Source organism: Rhinatrema bivittatum, chromosome 11 (assembly GCF_901001135.1).
Source record: "Rhinatrema bivittatum chromosome 11, aRhiBiv1.1, whole genome shotgun sequence".
Classification (NCBI taxonomy): Eukaryota; Metazoa; Chordata; class Amphibia; order Gymnophiona; family Rhinatrematidae; genus Rhinatrema; species Rhinatrema bivittatum.
In genome coordinates, this window is record NC_042625.1 from 76,729,280 (window position 1) to 76,748,962 (window position 19,683).

Consider the following 19,683-nt stretch of genomic DNA (forward strand, 5'->3'; position numbering starts at 1 on the left):
GTGCCCTGGGCACTAACGCGGCTCTTCTTACCGCTCGGTACTGGATAGACCTGTAAGTGAGCCAGGCCTATGCTAGGCAACTTGTTCTTTTAGACAAATTTGATGACATAGCAAACACGTTTTACACTCAATTACAATTATTTAATAAATCTACATTTTAAAATTCATATTGGTGAATGACTGGAAGATGTATTTGTGTGCTGTAGTAGCTCTTTCATTTTGGCTGGTGCATTGGTTAGTGGCTGTTGCCATTGGGGTTACTTTTCAAAAGGTTTTGCTTGCTTACAACTGGATTGTATGCATGGATGTGCGCTTTTGAAAATTGCTACGATATCCTGAAAATGTTTGTGGCACTCCAAAACCAGGCTTACCTACCCATGTTATAGCTAGATGTAAGTTGTCACATGACATTGGTAAACGTTTATATAGTATTTTTAATAATAAGATACACACATACTATCCATTTTCCCGTATATACTAGAAAGTTGGCAAGGTATGTGCGTACCTGCCGAATCAACAAATGCACATCCCTAAACTATCCTTACCCCTACTATTAGGAGAGGATATTGGACAAACTACTTTTATGTACCAAGGCCCCATGTTGTGGAACTTGCTTCCAGTGGAGATCATGTGGAAATCAACTATATAAAAAAACCAGTAAAAACATGGCTTTTTAATCAGGCTTTTAATGATTAGTGTATATTTTTCTGCTCTTAACTCTTGACTGTAATCTGCCTTGTAGGATTCAATTTTAAGTCCTGTTGATAGTATTACTTGTAGTCACTGAGATGAGTGGTTTGTACTGCCATTTATAATATTTTATTCTGTTTGACTGTTGCTTTGTTATGATTATTTTATTTGATACCCTGTTTTTCAACAAACATTACTACTCTGCATCCAAGGCTCCAAGGTGACAGCACTTGCTTGCTTCTTCATTTTCTGTTCCTGCCCGTTGGCTGCTTTCATGGCTGCCAGTGACACTTCCTGGGCTGGGGTGCCTTGTTCTCATCCCTTGGGGGTTGGGCCCAGCCAGCAGCTGCTACAACTGCTCATTGGCAGGGTAAAAACTACTGGATAGTACCCTCAGAAAAATGCACCTGGAGAGAACATTTCAACCTATTTTTCTTTTTTACCTTTACCCACTGCACCCACCTTCATAAAGGCACTGAAGAGCTTTACTATGTATGTTTCACTGCTCCTGCAAGAGGAGGAGAAAAATGAAGTGGGTGACTTGAGTTCTGGCTGCCCCCTCTCTGAGGGGGATTCTGGTACCTTTACCATCTGCTTTTCTCGTCATCACTGATCTTCCCCCACGCATCAGTTTGAGAACAGCTAGGTTAGTTACCCTTCTCCATTCCTAGGTACCAGGAATACTGCAGTAATCCAGGTAGGAAATCACATAGGCCTGGATGACCGTGGCAAATGCAGTCCATATACACTTGGTGTAACTGGAAGAATGATTTGTAAAGTGCCAAGATTTGAGCTTCAGTAATGAGCTTAGCATTCAGCACAAAATCCAGAAGGCAACAGTGAAAGAAAACTGTCTCTTCAAGGATCAACTATTCTGTATTCTGCAGTACATTAGAGGTTTAATTTCTCCCTGTTCTGGGCTGGGAAGAGAGGGCTTGTATGCAGGACTCCTGGTCTTATGTGATGCAGTGGCAACAGCCCCCAAATTCCTCCCTTGCCACAGACTTGTTGACCTCTCCCTCTGAATCTCCACCAACCTCCAATTTCTTTTCTCATTCTCCACTTACTTTCACTAACGAGCTGGTGAAAAGAGGAGGACAGTGACTGTGCCTTGGCTCATAACGTGTCTTCCTACACCCAGAATCCTAATGTCGTCCTTTGAACCATGTGGCACTATGGTGTCCTGCGCATTTCAAAGTGCAATTGCACCTCCCAGTGGCAGAAAAGGATGACGCAGCCTGAGGTGTCTGCTGTTATTCAGGGGAAGGGAGAAGGGAGGCACCTGGTTCCAGTGTGTGTGTGAGGAGATCTGTGCCAGGTTACATCAGGGGGTATGAGAGGATGCACAGGAGCAGAGATGAGGGGAGTAAGGGAGAGAGGTTCTCCCTCTCCTTCCCTCCTCTGTGAAACCACCTATCCCTCTCCTCCATTATCACTGAAATCCTATGCTGATTCCTCACTTCCTTCCCCATAATGAAACCTACTCCCTTTCCTCACCACAATAGGCCACACGGTCTTTTTTTTTTTTTTTCTGCCATTTTGTTTCTAAATGTGGTGTTGATTTGTGTAGAATTTTCTAAACCTTGCTACAGAATTTACCATTAAGCTGCTCTAGGAAACTAGAGACCTTGCCTGTATGCTTTGGTATATACAGGGTTAACCTCTCTCTCTTTTTTTTTTTTTGCTATGATAGAAAAGAGTGGCATGCTGTGGAATATTCAGTAATGTCTCTCTTGTTTTTTGTAGAATGACTGACTGGGAAACAGTGCCCGCTGGTGCAGAAACGCCAGAAATTAAACTTTTTGGGAAATGGAGTACAGACGACGTGCAAATCAACGACATTTCATTGCAGGTATGCGTGTGCACGGGGGCCGCGGGCCCAAACTCAGCCCTCCGAGCAGGGGTGGAAAATGAGTGCATAGCCAGAAACCAAAGTCTGGCCTGGAACCCAGGAAGAGCCTCTGCAACCTGTGGCTGTGCCACACAAACGAAAGCTGGAGGAAAAAGGCACAAACCTGTTAATACTTAGAGGCAAGAATGGGGAAAAAAAATAACTAACAGGAAACAAAAAAGGTTTTAAGGAAATAAAACATTTTGGGCCCTGGCTCCTAAAATTATTGGCTTGTTGCCCAGGTTTAATTGCTTGAGCTGGAGAAGGACTGCTTATGGCTATAAAGAGATGCAAATATCTGAAAGTGTTTTGTACTAAATTCCTGGTAGCTACAATGTATTGGGGGTGGGGAAAGAAAAACCTGCCCTGCATTCACGGAAGGACTGAATTGGGGTTGCCTTTCCCAGGGTAAGGATTATAGCAGGTACTAAGTTTACTTAAACAGAAAAAGGTTATGTTTTTTTTTAGATGAGATTCCCCACCAAAATATAGTATGTGTTGAAGGCAGAAGCCTTTCCCTCCTGGTGTGCACGTCTGTGGCGGGGGGAACCGGTAATCCCTTGGGTACTTGTAGGAGTTTTGCAGTCCTAGTTTCAACTAATCCTTTGTAGTCCTCGTCCATTTCGAGGTCCAGAATCGTCATTTCTTAGGAATAAGCCTAAGAAAAATTAGCAAAAACGTGTAGTGAATTTACTTTTTAGGTCCGGTCTTCAGGTAATCGTTAAGTTACTCGCTGCCTTCCAGGGCAGTTAGTCATGGCTGTTGGATAAGCGAGAGAGAAAAGGGTCCCACAGGTTCAATGGCCCCAACCCTACCCATGTTTACAGCAGCTAGCTCGTCCCATTGGCTCCTACAACTGGTCGCCAGTGACCCCCACTATGATTCTATATCCAGTTTTACAATTCTGCAATCATTGTGGGATTCATTGGCTATCTTGTTTTAGAATTGTATTCATTGTAGTTGAAAAAATGTGGGCAGGAGGCTTGAAAGTTACATTGGTAAATTGGACAGATTTATCTGCTCATGCACAAAGGAAAATGGAGGCTTAATGGCGATCCCTGAAACAGTAACATGGTAACATGAAATGGTGACCACAATAAAAAGTACTTTTATCACTCTGAATCTTGCATTATTTATCTAAAGATGGAATACGTGTATCCAGTGGTCGCACATCAGATGTCATTCTATATATATAGCTGTGAAATTTGTCACTCTCTGCTTCTGTGCTTGTCTGAATATTTTGAACCTTTTTAAATTTTCTCCTCTTGTGAGTATCGGTGTATTGGATCCAGATGAAGAAAATAGGAAAGCATAAGCATTGTCAACTTAAGTGTAAAACATTAAGGTAGACTAAGAGAGAATTTGAAAAGAAGTTTGCTGTAGAGGCAAAAACTCATAATAAAAAACTTTTTTAAATATATCCGAAGCAAGAAACCTGTGAAGGAGTTGGTTGCACTGTTAGATGTCTGAGGGGTTAGAGGGGCTCTTAGTGAAGATAAGGCCATTGCAGAAAGACTAAATGAATTCTTTGCTTCTGTGTTTTCTAATGAGGATGTTGGGGAGATACCGGTTCCAGAGATGGTTTTCAAGGGTGATGAGTCAGATGAATTGAACCAAATTGCTGTGAACCTGGAAGATGTAGTAGGCCAGATCTACAAACTAAAGAGTAGCAAATCACCTGGACCGGATGGTATGCACCCCAGTGTTCTGAAGGAACTAAAAAATGAAATTTCAGATCTATTAGTTAAAATTTGTAACCTATCATTAAAATCATCCATTGTACCTGAAGACTGGAGGGTGGCCAATGTAACCCCAGTATTTTAAAAGGGGCTCCAGGGGTGATCCAGGAAACTAAGAGACCAGTGAGCCTGACTACAGAGCCGGGAAAAATAGTGGAAACTATTCTAAAGATAAAAATCACAAAGCATATAGAAAGTCATGGTTTAATGAAACACAGGATGGATTTACCCAAGGCAAATCTTGCCTCACAAATCTTCATTTTTTGAAGGTGTTAATAAACGTGGATAAAGGTGAACCAGTAGATGTAGTGTATTTAGATTTTCAGAAGGTATTTGACAAAGTCCCTCATGAGAGGCTGCTAAGAACTAAAAGGTCATGGGATAGGAGGTGATGTCCTTTTGTGGATTACAAACTGGTTAAAAGACAGGAAACAGAGAGTAGGATTAAATAGTCAATTTTCTTAGTGGAAAAGGGTAAACATCGGAGTACCTCAGGGATCTGTAATTGAACCGGTGCATTTCAATATATTTATAAATGATCTGCATTGGAATACAATGAGTGAGGGTATTAAATTTGCATACAATACTAAATTATTCAGAGTAGTTAAATCGCAAGTGGAATGCAATAAATTGTAGGAGGACCTTGCAAAACTGGAAGATTGGGCATCCAAATGGCAGATGAAATTTAATATGGACAAGTGCAAGGTGATGCATATAGGGAAAAATAACCCATGCTGTAGATACACTGTAGTTATGCTGTAGTGGCCTGAATTGGCCACTGTTGGAAACAGGTTTTCTGGTAGCCCCATGACTCCCAACAGTGCGTCGGCTGCTCAAAAAATAATCTATTTCCTGCTTTTCCAATTAGAGAGTTCAAGGCATGTTATAGCAAATCAACATTTATGTTCGTAATATCTCAAGTCAGAAAATATATTTGAGAAGGCACTGTGAGGTACAGTAATAGAGAACCTAAATGGTCTGTTTTCAGATGCTTGGAGACTTCTGTAGCAGATTGCTTGTTATCAGCCTGCAGTGCAGCATAGTGTGTCATTCTGGAGGCTTTGATTTTGGGGCATCCAGTTTCTTTGCTTGTCTTCTGTGTTGTCTGTTTTCAGATGGAGCAATGGAAAGGCACACAAGGTGACCTGTCTGAAGTGCCTCACATGACCAGAGTTAAAACTAATATCAAAAAGATCATATCATCTGGTGGTGACATTATCGAGCATGGATTAATTCAAGCATTCTTATTGGCTTGTTATGATTGCATTTGTAATGACAGAGTACAGGTTTCTAGAAGCTCGTGCAATTAGAATTTTCAGTCTAGCAGTTGTTACATAGAACAGGATCCGTAAAACCGCTTCATCTTTCTCTTAATGGAAAGAGAGCAGGGCTGCTGTGGCGTGTGGGCAGGATATGAACACTGCCGTTGTTGTTAGCCAACGAATGGCCATCACACCTGAGCCACCGGCATACAGGTCTGTGAAAAGGCAGTTCTAGAGTTCTCCTCCATCTGTGCCAGTGGCCTCTACCCCGTCACCACAGGACTTTTACTGAGAATCCAGCACAGCTGGCATACCTTCAGTGAATGGATTTAAGTGAGAGCTGCATGGGTAACAGCTTCCATTCTATTTCCTCACATTCGGGGATGACCTTGGGGACTAGTAAGTGTAAGCACAGCAAGCTGGCCAGGGCTAATGTCATAATAATCTCGGAACCTCCCATCTAGCCATACGGCTCAAAGCTAATAGCAGAGTGTGTTGGTTATCTGAATCAGAGGAGCATTTGTACTTCTCCTTTTAAGTTGAGTAAACACGCCTTTTCTGCCTGGTTTGCCACCATTTTCCAGGTTCTCTCTGGATTCATTCAACTTGTGTGATGTCAGTTTTCTCTTTTGGGTAGCGTTTCTGTTGGATAAGAAAGAGGCAGAATTAACCAGACTTCCTTTAGCCAGAATCATGGATTGCAGGTGAAAGCTAGATTGGTGAGTTTCCTCTGTATTTGTGATTTAGGAATCTAAATCACTATAAAGAGATTGGTCCTTAAATTACTGAATAAGGAAGCTCCATGCAGGTTGGTAGTGTGGCCTTGTCTTAGATTCCCAGATCATGTGACGTTATTTTGCACTTATAAATAGTAAAACCTAGGTGAAGACTAGAAATGTATCAGGCTACACACCCTTTACCTAGCTCCCTTTCTTTCTCTCCCCACTAGGATTACATTGCTGTGAAGGAGAAATATGCCAAGTACCTGCCCCACAGTGCTGGGCGCTACGCCGCCAAGCGCTTCCGCAAGGCCCAGTGCCCCATCGTGGAACGTCTCACCAGCTCCATGATGATGCACGGCCGGAACAACGGAAAGAAACTGATGACTGTCCGGCTTGTGAAGCACGCCTTTGAGATTATCCACCTGCTGACAGGAGAGGTATGGTAGGTGTGAGACAGAGGTCAGGGGGACTTTACCAAATGATAGATTATGGAGGACACCTGCGCTTCCACAGCAGAGAGATGAGATTCCTTTATTTACAAATATTTTTATGTTGTGCTGCTCACAAAAAAAGCATACATCGCATCACATACAACTAAGATACAGCTGTGATACATTTTTAAACATCTTTTTCCCTGAATAGTTTTTCCTGCAATTGCTCTTTAAAAGCTTTCTTAAAGCCAAGTTTTTAATTCAGCTTTAAACTTTTGTGTTCAGTCATTATCTGTAATGACGCAGGCATGGAATTCCAAAACTGATATTGCCCTGCCCCACATTGCCATCAATTCATTTGGATACACTTCTAACAGGCCAATGTTTTTTGATCTGAGAATTGTGTAGAGTGTACAGATGTAAATTGAAACCCATCCAAACTGTGTCTGAACTATACATGATCCGATGTAACAACAATAGTACTTGTTAATGGATTCTATATTGAATTTGGAGATGGTGCAATTCAGAGTACTGGGGTGATATGATCATATCTGGCAATCCCTTTCAATACCCTTTCCGCTGAATTCTGAAACGGCTGTATTGCCCTCAAGTGTATCAAAGGGACCTCTAAAACAAGTGCATTACAATAGTTGGTGACATTAAACAGTTTGCAAAACCAGGCAGAAATCATTAAATTCCAAAAATGGCTTCAGTTTCCTTAACAGCCATAATTTAAAGTAGCCTTCTTTACTAAACTTTGAATAAGTAGGCAAAATTTCAGTTTTCATCCTATGAGAGAGAGAGAATTTCTGTTTTGCTTAAATTCAATAGAAGCTGATTGTGATGAAGCCGATTTTATGTAACCGCTGCCCTTGGTGATGGCTCGGATGACGTGCCACCCACCAAACCTTTGTTCTTTACTCTTTCTGCAGAACCCCTTGCAGGTCCTGGTGAATGCCATCATCAACAGCGGGCCCCGGGAGGACTCCACCCGTATTGGCAGAGCCGGCACAGTGAGAAGGCAGGCCGTGGATGTGTCCCCTCTACGCCGCGTTAACCAGGTACCAGGTGTGCAGCAGCTTGTATCACTGGCTGTTGCATGGAAGTGTGAGAGTATAACTAAGGGCTGAGATGTAGGGCAGGCTGCTGCACTGATGGATTGATTTAATGTTCTGATGGTGTCGGAAGAGTGTGTGCCTTTGTAACAAGGACCTGAGATTGGCAGAAACTTGCTGCACTGCAAGTCAGAGCACAGTGTTTGTAACAAGGAGCTGATACTATGAGAATACCACTCTGGTGCAGAACGAATAGGGACCACTTGTTTACTCTTTCAAATGTTGCTAGGAGACACTCCATAAAACTATAACTGGTGGTAGATTTAAAACAAATTTAAGACATGATTTTGCAGTTAACATGATATTAAGCTGTAAAATTTGCTCCTCAAAAATGTGGTCGTTAATGGAGCTGGAGTTAAGATTTGGACAGGGTTCTGGAGGATGGGACCATTACCAATTAGTTATTAGGCAGGTAGACTTATTTATTGATTTACACTTACATTCTGCAAATTCCCCTAGTGTTTCAATGCAGATAGCATTTATTCATTCATAAAGTGGGATCACCGGCTCTTACTTTTGGCCATGAGCAACGTGGAATAGACATTCTCCAATATGATCTGCTGTGTACTTTCAAGGGATCCAGATTGGCCACAGGATGTTGAGCATAATGGACCATTGGTCTAATCCAGTGGTGCTTCTGTTCACTTCACTGCTGGCACTGCTCAAAGCTGGGGATAAGGGAGACCTCATATATCGTGGCGGGCTTATGATGTGGGTGCCTCAACGCGCCACTATCAGAAGTATGCGGTGATCGATTCACTTGTACACCGTCTTGATATTCTAATCATTGGTCTCTCTGTCAAATTGATCAAAGTTTGGTAATGACAACTTATGTCAGTTTACACAATATTAAAGGCAGTGAAAAAACACTTATCGTAGCGCGGTATGCAGCAGGGATATAACTCTGGCGTTGGCCCGACACGGCTCGTGTTTCTGTGAACCTTCTTCAGGGGCCGCGCTATGCCAATAGATTCCCAAAACTGCCTACTAGTTCTGCTACTTGGCTGTACTCAGCCAAGTAGTAACACCAAGGCTTAAGTGCAGAGTATCCTTAATTAGGAAGACGTGAAGAGAGCCAGAGAATAACTCTTTATGTATGACATTGCAGGAAAAAGTGAATTGGGTAGCCCGGATGGGCCTTACTGCAGTCGTATTCTGTGTTTGTTACCCACTACACCCGTGTTCCCTTTGTGCCTTACACAGATGACTTAAGAATGAGGTTTTTCCTCTTGCAATTCTGGTGCAAGGGGAAGAGTCCCCATAATGAATTACAGACCAGACACGGCATTACTGAACTCAATTAACCAATTTATTTGAAAAGAATGAATATCTCAAAAAAATTTAACGATTGGACTTGGCCACTCGTTCCAGCTCATCCTTCTTCTTAATGGCATACGAGTTAGAGGAGCCCTAAAGAGAAGACAGAGAAATGCAAGGATCATCCCTCCTCATTACACAATCATCGTGGCTATAGACTAAGCGCAGTCACAGAGCCAGAGTTAGTGTTCTGTGCAGACCATGACAAGGAAAAACCTAACAGCACCCCCTGCTATACCAGCACTGAGGCCATCACTCCCCCACAGAGAGCTCTGCCAGTGTACCTCACCCCTGCCCTGCAGTACCCCCTGCTACTCCAGTATCAAGAACCACACCCAAAGCTCTGCCGATGCTCCTCAGCAATTCCACTATGGAGCCCTCCCCCCCCCCCCCCCCAAGACACAGGTCTGCCAGGGCATCTCACATTCGCCAAGCAGCTCCACTGAGAGAAGGGCACGCAAGTTCACTCATTTATTTATTTAAAAGGGTTTATATACCGCTTTTACAAATGGTCAAAACGATTTACAACTGTTAATATACATAATAAAACAACAAAGAGACATACCATAAAACATTAAAATACAAAGGTTATAGGGAATAATCTAGAACCTTATGGAGCCTGGGGATATGAGGATGCAAATAAGTCGGTGAAGGTTGAGTGCTAATGAACAGCAAAGAAGTCTAACGAGAAACGGAGGGCGATCTGAAGGTTAGTGAAAATAAGTACATCTTTAGATTTTTTTTATTTTTAATTCCTTGTGCGATGTTATATGCCTTAAGTGATCTGGGATGGAATCCCAGAGCGAGGGTCTGGCAACTGAGAAGACGCGCCTTGCCAGACGGACAGTAGGTATTTCTAGAAGGTAGAGAGCGTATTTGCCTGCTGGGTTGGTAAATGCAAAGTAGTATACAAAGGCAGGTAGAGGAATCTTTATGAATTAGATTGTGTATGATGGAAAGAACTTTATATTGCATTCTGTAGTGAACCAGAAGCCAGTATAACGACTGTAAGATTGGAGTAATATGATCTTCCTAAGAGATACCAGTTAAGATGCGTGCTGCACTATTTTGGATTAGTTGTAGAGGGCAAAGTGAACTGTGATGAAGACCAAGTTAGAGCGCGTTGCAATAGTCTATGCCTGTGAGAATGAGGGATTGTAGGACAGTGCCAAAGTCATCCGCAAACACTAGGGGGGCGAAGGCGTTTTAGCACGTGGAGTTTAAATAAAGAATTACCAACAGTGGTAGAGATGGGATGGGATGAGACATCTAAAGGTTACATGCTTTAGAGACGATAGGAATGGATATTCTGTAGTGGCAACACCAGACTCACCTTGGCTGGCCTGATCCACATGGGAGAGACTCACAAACCTGCTCTGGCAGCCAAAAGCTGTGATACGGCAGGTGGAGTTGGGGAGGTTATACACATCCATCCACAGCACACTGCAAAACACAGAGAGGAAAGAAAGCTGCAGGATACATCAGCCTGTACCCCTGCATCCATTTTATACTTACTTCTCTACTCAAACTCCTGTCATACCAAAAGGTTTTAGTGTAGTTTATTAAAAATTGGTATACTGTGTATTTCATATAAATGTAATAGTGGTTTACAAGCATAAAACGTACATAATCAACTAAAAGAACAAACCCAAATTGTACTCATAATCATCGAAAATTAAACCTGAAAATTAAGATAATACAGATCAGGCTCCAGTATGCTTTAAATAAGACTCAACAGATCTCTGGGTAGGCTCTCTTAAACAAACAGGTCTTAAGTGATCTTTTAAAAGATTTTACACAAGACAGATCTTAGCTCATCTGGGAGTGAATTCCAAAATAGTGGTCCAGCTACAGAAAAGGCCCGGTATCTAGTGATATTTAAATCTGCCAAGAAATTTTTTTGTGCTGATCTTAGTGGCCTGGGGTGGTCTGTAGATGTTCAGCTTATCCAGCTATGATAGTCTAATTTGAATAAATTAAAGATGATAATGTCTAATTTATAAAGCATCCTCGAATTAGTGGGGAGCCAATGTAACTCTGCCAGTATTGGTGTTATGTGGTCTCGCATTTTTGGACTGGACAGTATCTGAGCTGCCATGTTTTGTACTACTTGGAGAGGATGAATTGAATAATATGGTAGGCAGACATAAATGGCATTACAATAATCAAGACCACCGAGTACCAGTCCGAAAATCTTTACGGTTTTAATAATGGAAGCAATTTTTTTCACCATCTGAAACTTAAAGAATGTTTTCACAACAGATTTTATAAGAGCTTGAAAGGATAATTCAGTCCAAGGTTCCGCACTTGCCGATTTATAGGGAAGTTATGACTGCCGAATGACAAATGAGAAGGTGAGTCTGTCGATGGAAACTTACTAAGAATTAGAATTTCTGTCTTTTAAACGTTCAGTGATAGATGATAGGATGCTTCGGTATTCAACATGAAAATGGTCTTTCACCCATTCAACGAGAATTCACATGTAGAAGCATTTAAAACCAAAATGAAACATGATGGCATAACTAATTAAATCACACTGTGATAGGACTCCCCACATAGGGACATCAAGCTTTGAAATAAGGAGTACCAAGGACATTACCATCCCAGCTTTATTATACTCTGTCGATAATGTGGCCGCTTTCATGCTCTGCCAAGTTTTTAGAAAAACAGTTGCATAATGCAGGTGTCCCACTCTCCTTCTGCCTAAAAAGTAATGCCCTTCCCTGCTAAAAACAAATTTAAAATCTGATGTTCGTGCCCCTGTTTCACAGGGCATAAGACCTAGTATAAATTAATCTGTGCCCCTTTCAATATAGGATATTAGTGACCAGCAGTCTGAATCTCCCTGGCAATCAGGACAGGAAACCAATCATCCAGCAGGCTCCCAGCAAACACAGACACTTTCATTTTTAATAAATGTACTGGGTTTTAGTACGTGCCAGTGACTATTGACTGTGAAGCAATTTGCTTCAGAGCACTCCAATACAGAGAACACACACAAGGCTTCCTGCTTCTCTTATGAATTAATCATGAAAAAGAAAGACTCTCTGAAGCATTGAGCGTGGGGGGGGGGGGCAAAAGATATTAGCCGTGTATTTTTAATAATGAGTTACGTGCATAATATCCATTTGTTTGTGTGTACTAGAAAGTCGGCAAGGTAAGTAAGTACCCGCCGAAACAGAAGAAATGAATGCATTATTAAAAGATGTGCACATGAAATTAGGCAGGGATTTTTTTTTCTGGTCAAATAAGAAGTGTCATCAACCAACCAAAAACTTTTGGGAAGCATCCAGAGTTTGATTATGAAAGGTTTAGCCACTTTTTTTCCACAAGAAAGGTGAAAAGCTGCAGGAAGCACTACCAATTTTTGCCAGCCTTAAATGCAGTGATGACATAACACTGACTGGTGGGGTATCAGCGTGGTCCCAATATATTTTTGGAAAAGCATCCTTGAATTAATTACTTGAGTTAGGTTCACAACACTCTCCACTGGATCGGTTCCCTTCTCAGGATAATACACAGTTTGTCCACTGAAAGGTTTGTTTTTATAGCCGAGATAATAAATAAATCTATTTCAGGAGGGGGTGCGTGCTGGACCTTTGTTATGCGCCAGCATCTCGTCTGTACACATGAACTCCTTTCAAAGAGAGCCTCGGTCCAGCCAATTCAAAAGGACTCTGGATTATCTCATTTGGAATTTTCTTTCACCTGATTTCTAATGACCTATCCATTGCAAAATTTAGGAAAAGTAGAAGTTAGAAGCATACTTGGATGAAAATGCCATCCTGGATAAATAGCAACATGAGTTTAGGAAATCAACATTGCACCAAGACACTATTTGTGTCATCAGTCAATTTCTTACAGCAGGAGATCGATAAAGGGCAATCTGGAGTTGCTTGCACAGGTAGACTTTGCTGCTGCGTTTGACCCAGTAAATCATGACACACTGCTGGCACGCCTTCAAGCAATTGGACTATTATGGTTTAAATCTTTCCTGTCTGGAAGAAAATTAATTGGACTTGGCCATTTCCATTCTTCCTGGGAATCTTTAACATCAGGAGTCCCGCAAAGGTCAGCATGATAATCCATCCTTTTTCATGTGTATATCCAACCACTCGGGAAAGTTGTGGCCGCTCTAAGACTGGAATATTGCAATTATACAGATGATTCACAGTTTTACTTACATGGGAATAACAATGGCAGGCTCCCTGTCCAACAATTTAATCATTGTTTAGGAACTGTAAAAGCCTGGCTGGAAGTGAATATAGTCTTAAATTTAAAAAACAAACAAACCGCGATTCTCAAGATTGTGAAGCAGCCAGTGTTAAGAAGAGAATTTAAGCCACAAAATCTTTTGGGACTGTCTCATTCCTATTGTCTCAGAGGTTCGGGACATGGGGGTGTTCCTAGACTTAGGGCTGATCTGGAAACTGCAAATATGGAAGGTTGCAAAGGTTGCCTTCCTTAAACTCAGGATGGTTCGATAATTAAAATATGAGATACCAGAAATGGATCTGCGCCCAGGCATGCAAACATTAGTCCGAAGTTGGACTATTGCAATGCTCTTTATCTTGGTTCACCCAAGGTTTTGATTAGTTCTCTATAATTAATATAAAATTGTACAAATAGAGTTTTAACTGGTGCAAAATATAAAGATCATATTTCCCCCATGTGGTGAAACTAGATTGCCTATCTTTAGTAGAAAGATCTCAGTTTAAAATGTTGGCCCTGCTGCAACAAGCTGTCTGCTCAGAAAATTTCCCATTGTTCAAGTGACTGTTCCCTTTGTTTCACAAAGCAGGAACTGTTAATAAATACCCTTCTGTAAGGATTTTAGATTACAGGAGACAAGGAATAGAGCATCGCTGGCCCAGCCAAGTGCAATGCATTGGAGGCTCAACTTAGGAAGGTAAAAGACCATTTCCATTTCAGGAAGAAATCGAGAGTGAAGTTGTTTTTTTTAGACAGGTGTATAACTTAGGAAGTATTTTATATAGCTTTTATGATGTGTTTTGATTATTATTTATTTATTTATTTATTTAGATTCTTTTTTATACCGAAGTATAGCGAGGAGCCTTCACTCCGGTGTACAATGAACAACTTCATACATTAAACATTTTTTTTTTTTTTAACAGAGAATATAAACTTAAACATCAGTGTTATCAATAACATCTCAGCAACAGCAGAGTGATAAGAAACATTATTAGAAAACGTAACTATAGTAAGTATCAAATTTGGGTTTTCTTAAGAAAAGGTGAATATTAGTTAAGAATACGGAGAAGTCAGAAAGGAGAGGAAGAGTGATGAAAAAAAAAAAAGAAAGAGAAATAAAAGTGAAGGGGTTGTGGAAATTATAGTGGTAAGGTTCAAGGTGAAAAATGGGAGAAAAGAGAGAGTGGACAGAATGGGAAGAGTTAAGTAGAAGGAAGTTGAGATAGTATGAGAGGGTAAGGGGTTCTTACAAGTGGAGAAATCAAAGACTGAGGGTGGACATTAATTTAGGCTGTGAATGCTTGCTTAAATAGCCAGGTTTTAAGTTCTTTTTTGAAGGATTTGGTATCCGTTATTGAGCTTAGATAAGATGGTAAGGAGTTCCATTCTATAGGGCCAGCTATAGAGAAAGCTCGATTCCTGGTGCTAGATAATCTTGCATCTGATAGAGGGGGAATGATTAGTTGCAATTTATTAGAGATTCTTGTTGACCGTGGAGGTTTGTGTAGTTTAATCATGCAATCAAGTGGACAGTTGTTATCTTTGTATATTTTATATTAATATTATATTATGCATTGTGTTATGTAGTTTGTTTTTGAAATTGCGTATGTGCCATTGGGAGCCGCAATGAAAAAATGTAGTTTTGGAACAGGAAAATAGAAATGTGCTTCCACCGAGGGCCTGTTCTGTAGCACCCCAGCTAGCAGCAGAAGGGGTCATGCAATCGGACATTCGGCCTCTCCAAGCCCTGAAAATATCACCTACAGCCTTGCATGGGGTGTTGGGAGTCAAGCTAAAACATTCCTTTCACCAGTACACCCCACTGTAAGATAAGCAGGTGACTTCTTACTTGCTGGGCAGGTCCTTCAGTTCTGGGAAGAGGTTCTCCACAGGCTGTTCCTCAAACTGATGCAGGCCTTCATTCTGTGGGAGGGGACAGGGACACAGACTTAACTCATTCAACAGGGAATAGGCCTGCCTTCCTTTATAGCTGATTACGGAAGATACATCACATCAGTTAGGTTAACCCCAGGCGCAGTATAAAGGTCACGGGGCAGGGAGATAAAGGCAGGTACTGCAACGTCAAACCAAGATTCTACAGGAGACGAGAGATTAGAAACCGGCTGCCGCTCACTCTCACCCCATAAGCTGTTTCCTCACGCTTCTCTCAGTCCTAACACAAAGATATGAACCATCCTTATTTAACTATTCCACCCCACTCGTGATTTAATAAACCTCTGCCATATCCCCTCTCATTCATCGCTTGTCCAAGCTGAAGAGCCCTAACCTCTTTAGCCTTTCCTCATAGGGGAGCCGTTCCATCCCTTTTTTTCATTTTGGTTCACGTTCTCTGTACCTCTTCTACTTCTGCTATGTCTTTTTTGAGATGGGGTCGATCAAAACTGCACACAATACCCAAGATGCGGTCACACCATGGATCGATGCAGAGGCATAGTGAAATTCTCGCTTTTATTCTCCACTCCTCTCCAAATAATTTCTAACATTCTATTTGTTTTTTTAACTGCCGTCGTGCACTGAGCTGACGATTTAATGTATTGTCCACAGTGACAAAGATCCTTTGCCTGGCTGGTGACTACGTTGTTGGGATTGTTTTTCCCATCACTTTGCCACATTACATTTCATTTGCCATTCAGATGCCTAGTCTCGCAAGGTCCTTCTGCAGTTCTTCACAATCTGGTGCTGTTTTAACAACTTTGAATAATTTTGCATCATCTGAAAATGTGGTCACCTCATTCATTGTTCCCTATTCCAGATCATTAATGAATGTCAAACAGCTCAGATCCTGTGGCACTACACTACTGACCTTTCTGCTTTTGTAAAAAACTGGTCATTTAATCCTGTCCTCTATTTCCTGTCTTGTAATCACTTACCTATCTATAGCAGAACACTACCTCCTACCCTATGACTTTGTAATTTTTTGAGGAGTCTCATATGAGAGACTTTATCAAATGCTTTCTGAAAACTGAAATGCCCTCTCTCATGTGGCTCACCTTTATCCACCTTTATTTACACCTTCAAAAAAAATCTACTAAAAAGATGGCACTGCTAAGAATACCTCTTTATAAAGGTGAATTTGCTGATCGTTGCCACTCAGTAAAAACACAGTTTCCTGCTTGTTCCCATCTTGTACCCTATAAGATAAATGAATTATTGGGGAAGAATATATAAAGAAGCATCACATGAGACGTAATGGGCCCTACAGCAAAATCCTCATTCAGAGAGGATGACCTAGGGGAAGGGAAAAAGACAAGGAGTCCTAGAGGCAAGAGGCTCCGTATCTCTGTGCCCATTCCCTGAGCCATCCAATGCTAGAGATGATAGCCCTCCAAGCTATCCAAGGGAAAGGAGATAATAAGAGCTCCCACATATAGGATTTAATGAGTTTATGTCAACAAGTGCTCTATATAAGAACAAAATGAAGCTGAAAACTGGAAAATGAGACTCACTCTGCATGATATAGCTGGAAGGGGGTGAACTGCAGCTCCAGATTCAAACAGCTTTCTAATAATAAAGATAATACAATGAGAGCGCAAACCTGCCAAAAAATCACCCTCCTCCTTGCGTCACTCTTCCCCACTCCTACTAAGGTACATTGGATAGAAAGCAGTGAACCAGCCAACATATACAATCTTCTCTTCCACTGTGAGAGAGGTACTGGCCCCTCCGTTTTCAGACAGGGAGTCCAGGATTCAACTCACGTGCTATTGAGTCCAGGTTATACTCTGATCCAGGCTCATAGTCACAGTATATATTGAGGAAAGGGCTGGCTTTGTCACCTGAATCCTAAGAAGAAACAGAAAGCAAACTCAGGCAATAAATCTGCCGTCCCACTGAACATTCCTCCCAGGAGCACCACGTGGCTCTAAGGCATCGATGACAGGCTAAGCCAGTCCTGATTCTGCTTCATCACATCTACGAGCTCATAGATCCACTTTCTCACAGAAGAGCAAGACTGTAAACCCACAGAGACATTAAGGCAAAGCAAGGAGTGTTCAGCTCTTCTGCTAAGGCACCTTTACCTACTGCAGGTACATAAGACTAACAAAGAGGCCCCTCAAAACAAACTTTTTTACCATGCTATTTCCTATTGGGTGCGGGGGAGGGGGGTGGCGGCTCTATCTGTGAGCATTTGATCTGCTTGCTGCCCAACAACTGCCATTCAAAGAAAGTCTAGGAGATGGTTGTATCAGAGCTGCTTCTTTTAATGGCACACAATATGAAAAATGCCCTTGACAAATGAGGCTCAAATCTTTATAAAACTTTTTTCCAAGTGGGCCGCATGTAAGACGCACATGGGGAAAGGGAGGACTGTATATGATAGATGATTTAAATCATAAAACTCCTTCTCCCTTACCTTAATGAAGGTGATTCCAACCACCAAACCCCTTTTGGGAAAAGACTTGTTGAAAGTGTCAATAGAAACAATCTCAGCATCCACTGTAAGAAAAAAACAGCAAAGTCAATTTATTGCCCCTCCTAAATACATATGCTTTCATCCTTCAAACTACTCCCCTGAAAGCAGATATGTGTCACAAATTACCTCACACATCCCCTACCCTATTGATTCACACTGGTTATGTCACAGCACACGCCCAAAGCTCCACATGAACTAATCAGATCCAATTCCATGTGAGCTAAGTTGACACTCCTCTTGGCAGGGTGCTTTGTGCTCCCTGTCATGCCCCAATGGATACCTTCTGCTAGAATTGCCACCTAGTTTTATGTCCTAAGGAACAGGCTAATCCAATTCTGGCTTTACTTTATTATAGTCCAGTATATCACTGGAGCAAAGATGCACTCTGCAATTGTATATTATATACCAAAAGCGCAAAGAAGACTTTACTTTTACCGTGATAAAATAAAAGAACTTTGAAATGTTATGCTATGACCAAGTAAAGTCTTCTTTTTACTTTATTATATACATGGATTTACAAAGCCATACAAAAGAATAAAACCAGAACTAGATTAATTTGCTGTTTAAGATATGACTTGCAACCCTACCTCCTGTTGCTGGGGTCCTGACTGCTATGGGGTGCCTGAGGGCTATGCATCATCTGGGAAGCGGAAGCAAGAAAGCATCCTCCTTATCTGGGATGTCCCTTGCTACCCCAGGAGACCCCTCGCCACATATTCCTCACCTGGGATATAGGTGAACTGCAGCTCCCGAGCCACAGGCCGGATTTTCTGTCGGAGGTCCTGGTACTTGAAACAAATAACCTTGCCTTTAAGGGTAGCCAACAGCAGTTCGGGAGCCCCGGGACCCCGACAGCCTGCTAACCCATATATATTACTCTGCGACGGCAAGCAGCTGAAACTGTCCTCGGCGAAGGGACATCCGCGGCGGCACTCCTCTCCCGCTGCCATCCCGAATGCAGGACCTTTCTTGGGTCGGCGCTGCTTCAATACGTCACCGGCAGAGCTTCGTCGCCAGCATCCAAGATGGCGACCGAGCAGGCAGCTTCCGGCTGCAATACCAAGGATTAGGCGCCCCGCCTCCTCTGATCACATTGCTGCGCCTCCTGCCTTTCTAGTGCGTCGCTTCCTTGTAACTCTTCCGGGAAGGTAGGAGTGCATGGAGAAGGCAAGGAGGTCTCTCTACTGAATGCACAAAGATGTTGAGCTAGCACCCAGATCCAGTCTCTCTGCGCTTATTTTTTTCTAAATAAAGAAGCATGGTTCTCGTGGTAATCTACGGCACAAGAATGAGGATAAAGGATTGAATTAGTACAGATTTGGAACTATTATCAAAGCTTTAAATCTGGCAATTATCCCTTCCTACATCTTTCATATCCATTCAAAATTCAGTCACCTTAAAAAAAAAAAAAAAAATGCAGCTACTGCTCGGAAGAGAGCTGTGTGTTAGTGTTGACTACTCTACATCTACTGCCCACCCTCCACCAATTCCGATTTCTACCCCCCATCTCCTTTTTATGTTTTCCAACATGAGGAAGGTTGGAAAGAATTCTAGAAAAGGGATTTATATCCTTATGTAGATACAATGATGCTCCAAAAAGGGACAGAAATTCACATTTGGTCTGCAGAAAGAAAAATGTAAAAATATTTACTATTTTCATTTATAAAACTGCCCTTCCAACCAGTGCTTTCACACAAGTTTAAAAACTACAAACAGCAGCTCAGTATTTTCAGAGACCCGAGTCACTAAAAATATTCCAGTATCGTTCTATGGGAACATTATTAAAAGATTTTGAATTATTAGAATGTAAACCAGCACTCCACACCAGTTGCCTGCCAGCAGCCCTCTCCTCCCCTCAAGCACTTTACC

At 41.8% G+C, this 19,683-nt stretch overlaps 2 protein-coding genes and 1 long non-coding RNA gene across 6 annotated transcripts in view; 1 reads left to right on the forward strand and 2 right to left on the reverse strand.

The window, feature by feature from the left end:
• LOC115073042 (40S ribosomal protein S5-like) overlaps positions 1-19,683 on the forward strand; it is a 39,117-nt gene that overhangs the window by 2,069 nt on the left and 17,365 nt on the right. Inside the window, exons 2-5 of one of the 4 annotated variants that reach the window (XM_029571176.1) lie at positions 2,437-2,542; positions 6,532-6,741; positions 7,668-7,803; positions 14,303-14,507. In XM_029571176.1, coding sequence (XP_029427036.1) covers positions 2,438-2,542; positions 6,532-6,741; positions 7,668-7,803; positions 14,303-14,358 — 507 coding nt within the window. In that variant the 5' untranslated portion in view covers position 2,437 and the 3' untranslated portion in view covers positions 14,359-14,507. Of the gene's footprint in view, positions 1-2,436; positions 2,543-6,531; positions 6,742-7,667; positions 7,804-14,302; positions 14,508-19,683 lie in introns of those variants that run through there. The other 3 variants (XM_029571178.1, XM_029571175.1, XM_029571177.1) reach the window with 3 other exon arrangements.
• LOC115073043 lies at positions 5,204-6,612 on the reverse strand. The gene is made up of 2 exons (XR_003851924.1): positions 6,503-6,612; positions 5,204-6,224 (listed from the first exon to the last, which is right to left on the reverse strand). It is a non-coding gene; the product is annotated as an uncharacterized LOC115073043 (long non-coding RNA).
• LOC115073039 (KICSTOR complex protein kaptin-like) lies at positions 9,216-19,114 on the reverse strand. Its single transcript, XM_029571171.1, has 8 exons — positions 18,539-19,114; positions 17,755-17,837; positions 17,099-17,183; positions 16,847-16,901; positions 16,456-16,531; positions 15,229-15,302; positions 10,501-10,610; positions 9,216-9,260 (listed from the first exon to the last, which is right to left on the reverse strand). The coding sequence occupies exons 1-8, from the start codon at positions 18,762-18,764 to the stop codon at positions 9,250-9,252; spliced, it is 720 nt and encodes a 239-aa protein (XP_029427031.1). The 5' UTR covers positions 18,765-19,114; the 3' UTR covers positions 9,216-9,249.

What these genes read in the sequence shown, in the direction of transcription:
- LOC115073039 (XM_029571171.1), bottom strand. Translation starts at nt 18,764, where the DNA reads ATGGCAGCGGGAGAGGAGTGCCGCCGCGGATGTCCCTTCGCCGAGGAC. An exon ending in TTCCAGCTATATCATGCAGA is followed by an intron (nt 16,532 to 16,846) that starts GTGAGTCTCATT and finishes TTTATCTTATAG; the next exon opens with GGTACAAGATGGGAACAAGC. An exon ending in AAATTCACCTTTATAAAGAG is followed by an intron (nt 15,303 to 16,455) that starts GTATTCTTAGCA and finishes CCCCTCCCACAG; the next exon opens with AATGAAGGCCTGCATCAGTT.